Below are 6,542 nucleotides of genomic sequence, written 5' to 3'. Positions count from 1 at the left end.
AACTTTAAGTCATCTCTACACCCAACGTGGGACTCAAACTCACGACCCTGAGATCAAGATTCTCATGCTCTTTTGACTGAGGCAGCCGGGCGCCCTGCCCATTCTCTCAAACTTAGAGAACATGTGCCCAGTTCCCTCACCGTAAAATACAGTCTTTGGCACATGCTTACTCTTATGCCTGCAGGGGTTTGTGATTTTATCTTTTCCTGAAAATTCTCTTTGTCACTGCCCCTTGCACAATCGGGGAGAACCCTGAGAGGCGGTGGTGTGGGTGGGGCCTTCCTTAGCTTTCGTTTCTCCTCTGTGACCACATTGTGACATCTGCCTGGAAAGAATTCCGTGCCTAGCCGCTAGCTCCCCAAGGCTGGGGTAGCCCGTTGGGATAGACGTGTATTGCTGGCTACACAGAAGCAGCGTTTCCCCTGGGCACATGAAGTCAGACCAGACTTCCTGGCTTGGGCCCCTGCAGGGTCACTCAGCTGGGTCACTGTGGGGAAGGGGGACAAGGGAGAAAGGCCAGGCCCACAGACTAGCCCTGCCTGATCGCGGGGAGTGAGTTCTCTGAACAGAAAGGCTTGCACCTAAGCTGTTGGTCGCCCTTGTGATGAGACAAACACCTGTTGTGATTCTGTGTCGCTCCCCAGGCATCTAACAGCAGGACAACTTCCCCTCGGGCCTGGACGGTCACATTCCCACCTTCTGTTCTATTTATTCCCCTCCCCCCTCCCCCCAGGCACTTTCCAAACAACCACCTATATCCTCTGTCCCACCCCCTTGGCAAGTACCAGGTGCTGGTGCCCTGTGCTCCCCAGGGGCCATGTCCTGGGACAGGGGACGTGAGCCCCCACCCCATTTCTGGGACCCTAAGTGGCAGGACCTGTGACTTTACCTCCTCAGTGTGGAAACGGCACCCTTGGTGGGTGGCTTGTACCCCCTCACCGACCCCCCGTCCAGCAGGCCACCGTCCCCACACAGAATTCAATACACCAGCCGTGTGTCCCCTCACAGCCTGGTGACCCCGGGCGACCCCCATCCCGGGCCTCAGTTTCCCTCCTCTGCGGGATGGGAAACGGAACACCTGCTTCTCAGTGGGCAGAGACAAGAGAGCTACCGTGTCATTGAAAATCCGACAATAGTATCTGATGTTTGATAGGCTGATTAATATTTAACACCACTCCTTTCCCCAGCCCAGGCCTAAAACTTCTTTTGTTTTTCCTCGTAAGTTTATTATTTTTGAGGGAGAGAGAGCACTAGTGAGCGAGAGGCAGTGAGAGAGACAGAGAGAGAGAGAGAGAGAGAGAGAGAGAGAGCAGGCTCGTACTGTCAGCCCCGAGCCCGAGCTCACCGAACTCGGGGCTCGAACTCATGAACCTCGAGATCATGACCTGAGCTGCAGTCGGATGTCTAACGTACTGAGCCACCCAGGCGCCTCCCAGGCCTAAAACTTCTGTGTTTACCATGCCAGGCTCTGCACCAGGCTGTGAACTGTAGTTTCTGAGACTCTCCGCACCCCAAACAGAGGGGAAAATGAAAACATGAACCAGCCACCTTTCTCTCCTCTGTGACAGAGAAGAGAAGGGACAGGAGGGAGGGGACAGGAGACTTCCCCCTGGTGGGGCCCTCGTTGGAAGAGTGTGCGGGATTTCCAATCGGTAAGAGAAGAAGATTAAGCCAGGCTTTTCCCCTCTGATCCCGGCTGCCCCGCCCCAGAGGCCTGGGAGCGCAAAGGCGCCTCAGGGCTGCGGTGCGGGTTCATCGGGGGCTTGCAGTGACAGTGCCCGCCCATGGCAGAGGTGGGCACCCTTCTGAGACCCCAGGGCTGCGAGGCACCTGGTCCCAGGACGGGCTGCTGGCTGTGGGGACGGGGCCCAGGCCCGGCCTTGTTGGAAAGCAGAGCTGCCAGATAAACTGCCCAGTCTGCCCGTCGCACCACTAGACTGAAGGAGCTCACCCTGGTGACACGGGACATCCTGGGCCGCGGCCTGAGCCAGGCAGGGGAGAGAGGGCTGGGTGGCCAGGTCGGCAGAGAGCAGCAGGCCAGCCATCTTCCACACAGGCCACAGGTTCACTGCCGAATTGCTGTGCTGAGATCTTTTCTGCTAACACCGACAAAAATGTGGAGGCCTGTGCTCCCTCGGAATCCCACCCACTTTCTAGAGGCTAGTAATTCTCTGCAGGAAAAGCAGCCAGCCTTTGGCTGGGCCTCGTCCTCAGGCCTCAGGTGGCCGTGTGGGTGTGTCTCAGCAGAGCCAGGAGGCCCCCCAGGCACAGCCAAGCCCACGTGGTGCTGTCACCCTACTGGCCACTGCATAGGCCACACGGACTCTCAGAACTGGGGGGACTGGCATGCCAGAAATCTGTAGGCCAGACTCCCAGGCTGGAAGCTCAGGCAGGAGTTCCCTGCTGCAGACTTGAGGCAGAATGCCTTCTCCGGGAACCCTCAGTGTTTGCTCTTAAGACCGTCCACTGATTAGATGAGGCCCACCCATTTTATCCAGGGCACTCTGCTCCTCTTAGACTCAAGCAACTGTAGATGTCAACCACATGTACAAAACACCTCCACCGCGACAGCCACGCTGTCGCACCACACAGGGCAGCACGGTCTAGCCAGGTCAACACATGACATTAACCATCACAAGGAACCACAGCCACTTTGGGAGAAAGGGTCTGTCCACTGTCCTGGCTCCAAAGATAAGAAAGCAGATGCTTGACCTAACGTAGAAACTTGCTGCCCCAAGACCCGGCTGTGGGGCCTGCCTTAGAACGTGGCAGCAAACAGTAGTGTGTTATGTTAACTAATGGTATTATGAGCGGATTCGAGACCCAATGTTTTCCCAGTGCTTTGTGTGCTAAATATTTTCACCATGCCCCTTTCTCCTTCTGTACAAGCCGGGGGGATCATGGACGTTCCTCAGCTGGACCATGGACTGCGGTCATGGGGAAGAAGCTGATGGGCTGACAGGTGGGAGATTTGTTCTTGTTCTCTAGCTCAGCCAAGTGCAAGTGTGAGGTCAGGCCCTTCAGCTGCCAACCAGGACCCTGACACCCACAGAATGAACGAGCAGTCCAGTCAGGGATCAGAGGTCACTGGAAACGACGGCCCTGAGAGTGAATTCTCGCAGACAGTGTGGTGTGGGGTTACGGGAAAGGCCTGGGACCATGAGGGCCTCAGGTCCAACCTCAGCTGTGTGGCTTTCTTTTTTATTTATTTTTTTAAATGTTTATTTTTGAGACAGAGAGAGAGACACACAGAATCCGAAGCAGGCTCCAGGCTCCCAGCTGTCAGCACAGAGCCCCACGTGGGGCTCGAACCCATGAACTGTAAGATCATGACCTGAGCCAAAGTTGGATGCTTAACCGATTCAGCCTCCCAGGCACCCGTATACGGGGACATTTTTAACCACAGCTTTAGGAGACTCACGTCCCCTCTGAGTCTTGGGGGGCTGGAAAGCCCTTGGCCCCGATGCACAGCTGGCACCTGCCTCAGAAAATCAGCATCTACACAGACCTTCCGCACTGCCTGATCCTACACCAGACCCGGGCGGGGGCTGCCTCACTCCGACTCTTGATTTCAGCTCAGGTCATGATCTCACGGTTCGGGAGTTTGAGCCCCACTCCAGCTCTGCGCTGAACATAGAGCCTGCTTGGGATTCTCTCTCTCCCTCTCTCTGTCCCTCCCCCACTCATGTTTTTTCTTTCTCTCACAACAAATAAACATTAAAAAAGGCCACTTGTGTCGTTAATGCAGGATTCTTTGCCTCTGAAATACAATCCAATTCCCTAAATTCCAAAATTTTAAATGAGCACAAAGACGTACAAAAGGAGATTTTGAAGGTGATTTTTTTAAAAGATTATTTATTTCAGTAATCTGCATCCCCAACGTGGGGCTCAAACTCAGGACCAGCCTGGCACCCAGCTGGCACCCGGGTGCTGATTTTATTTATAGCAACTGCAACTTGGCGTCTTCAGAGATCCCGGGGGTTTCCGGCAGCCGCGAGGCGCTTCTTGATGAAGTGACCCACCAGGCGCTGTGGCCGCTCCTGGTACTCGACCAGCACCTCGTGAGGACTGTTGACCTGGTCCCCTTCCAGGCGGTTCAGCAGAGTGACACAGACCACGGCCACTGCAGAGAGCAAACGCCACATCCACACAAAGTGCTGGGTTTCCAGCTTGCCTTGCTGACCCCGGCCGAGGCGTCCCCTCTGCTGTCCCCGCAGGATCAACCCCCTCAGCCTTCACTTCCAAAGGAAACTCTCGAGCAAATCCCAGGACTGGCTCGGGGTGGGAGGAGCCCTATCCTGCCTTCCAAGGCCAGGCTTCCGGGGATTCTGGAAGGCAGAGCTGGACCCTGCCGGGGACACGAGGAACTCGGGGGTGGAACCCCCAGCTGCGCTGGCAGCTTCCTGACCTGAGCCGAGGTGGGTCTTTCTCATCCTACTTAGAGGCCCGGAGGCTCCTGAGGGCCCTGCAGCGGACTGTGTGATGGTCAAGGGTGTCTGAGCACAGGGCTGGACGATGCCAACCCGTCCACACGTGCCTCGGGGCTGGTGGGTGGTGGGGGCAGGAGGAGGGCCCGGACGGGGGCCTGGAGGCTGAGCCCTGGAGGAAGGACCCCCGTGACCAAATGCTCACCCACCTTGGAGGCCGCACGCGCCGCACATGGCAGCCAGGACCGAAGACTCCATCTCAATGTTGCGGATGCCAGCCGCGTGGGCCGCCTCCAAGTACTCCTGCTTGTCCTTCTCTGAGTAGGAGCAGAGGGCACCGTCCAGACGCCCTTGCCCTGAAGACACATGGAGACGTGCCAGCGTTGACTTGGGTGTGCTCACCACTTGCACGCAGTAAGCGCCTACTGCGTGCCTGCGACGTGCTTCCCGCCGGGACACGGGGACACTTTGGATCCCCCCAGGCCCTGCCCGCCCTGGAGCCCAAACCGCCCACTCATAAGCAGAGCGCTATGAGCGCCATGGAAACATTGAAGAGACAGGAGCCCAGGAGTGACGGAGACCCTCCGCCGTGCAGGAGCCCCCCGCCCCCACCCCCGGGAGGCCAGGCCCGTCCCCGTCACCTTCATAGAAGTCAGAGGTGCACATGGTGTTCCCCAGGACCGTGGGGAACTCCCGCAGGTCTGCACCGCACTGCATCAGCTCCTGCGCGAGCCGCTCATCCAGGTGTGTCCTATGAACCACCCGCTTCCCCAGGACCATCTGCTCGAACACGGGCTTGAAGGAGGCATCCACCGCCTGGCGGGTGACGACCACAGAGCCAGGCTCCAAACCTGGAGGGAGAAGCAGGCGTCGTGGCCACACAGGGCGGACAGGGAGGGCACCGCAGAGCAGAAAGGAAAATGACCCATCTGCACCAGAAAATACCAGGACGCCCTGTAATGTTCGAAGAGGAAATCGCTAAGGATCGATTTTCTGCATCGAATTCTTTTTCTGATGACTGAGGTACGACATTAGCATTTTTCTTTTCTTTTTCTGATGATAGAGGCAGAGAATATGGGAGAGCAAAGAGCAAAGAAAAAGAAATTGCCAGGAGGCCCTGTCCCTGCCTGATGTGCCGCGCCTTCCAGCCGCCACTCTGTAACTGGCACCCTACCGCTCAGGTGACCACAATGTGCCGAACTGGTCCCAGTTTCGTGCTTTCTCATTATTTAATATTTCAAGGAACTACAAACATAGGCAAGAAATCTTGTGCGTCCCAAACCCAGCTCCAGCAACGACCGATTCCCAACGGATCCTGCTCTCCTTTCATCCGCGTGTTACTAGGTTCCACGTCGAATGCTTTCCGGGTACACCTTCCTGGGGTATTTTTCCTATTTGTAGGGTCATTCCTCGGCTCTCATTCCTTGATCTTACAATAGCTTCGTGTGGGATTTGACCACGAGCCTTTCCTGATACTTATCCAAATGGGAAATTGGGTTTCCTAAACATTAGGAATGGAGGAGGAGGAAACCAGTGGATGGTTCTAGAGCCCCCAGAGTGGCTGTTTTCATGAAACATTACAAAGTATGTCCTCCGCCCCTGCATGTTTATCTGGACTTTCTCTCCCATGCTGTTTTGGTCCCTCCTGGTCATCGAGACCCTCCTCTCTGCAGCTGGTCCCACGCTGGGGTTGAAACTGAATGGTGCTCAGCGCTCTCCTTCCTTCATGAGCCTGGGGAGTTCATGCCCTTCCTGATGTCCGGTCATCCTCAAGCTGGGGTGTGTGAGCCCTTCCCCTTCCTCAGAGTCCCTGCTGGCTACGTGGGGGGCGGGGGAAGGGGGCTGTCTGTTCTCACGACTGTGCTTCTTCCCGAGTGGTGCCCCGGCACCCGCCCACCACCCTTATGCTGGAATTCGTGGAGATGTCACACCATGCGTTGTCACCAGCATCATCTAGGGTCTGGGTCGGCTCTCTAGTGGCTGTTTTTATGGGGCTATTTTAGGGGACTCAAAATCGACACCACGTGTTCCACCACGCTCTCTGATCATCAACTGTAAAAATCCCTCTAGAGCAAGAACTCAGAAACTCAGATCTTTAGGGTCTTTGGCAGACGC

General features: G+C 56.3%; 1 protein-coding gene across 2 annotated transcripts in view; it reads right to left on the bottom strand.

Moving 5' to 3' along the window:
* Positions 1–3,859: 3,859 nt before the first annotated feature.
* UPP1 (uridine phosphorylase 1) overlaps positions 3,860–6,542 on the bottom strand; it is a 29,328-nt gene continuing 26,645 nt past the window's right edge. The window contains exons 6-8 of one of the 2 annotated variants that reach the window (XM_042913698.1): positions 5,069–5,278; positions 4,637–4,783; positions 3,860–4,123 (exon numbers count right to left, since the gene is read on the bottom strand). In XM_042913698.1, coding sequence (XP_042769632.1) covers positions 3,966–4,123; positions 4,637–4,783; positions 5,069–5,278 — 515 coding nt within the window. In that variant the 3' untranslated portion in view covers positions 3,860–3,965. The remainder of the gene's footprint in view (positions 4,124–4,636; positions 4,784–5,068; positions 5,279–6,542) is intronic. The other variant, XM_042913689.1, reaches the window with a different exon arrangement.

This window comes from Panthera leo, chromosome A2 (genome assembly GCF_018350215.1).
Source record: "Panthera leo isolate Ple1 chromosome A2, P.leo_Ple1_pat1.1, whole genome shotgun sequence".
In the NCBI taxonomy this organism is placed as follows: Eukaryota; Metazoa; Chordata; class Mammalia; order Carnivora; family Felidae; genus Panthera; species Panthera leo.
Note: the sequence above shows the minus strand (reverse complement) of the source record. Positions and strands in the feature narration are given on the sequence as shown.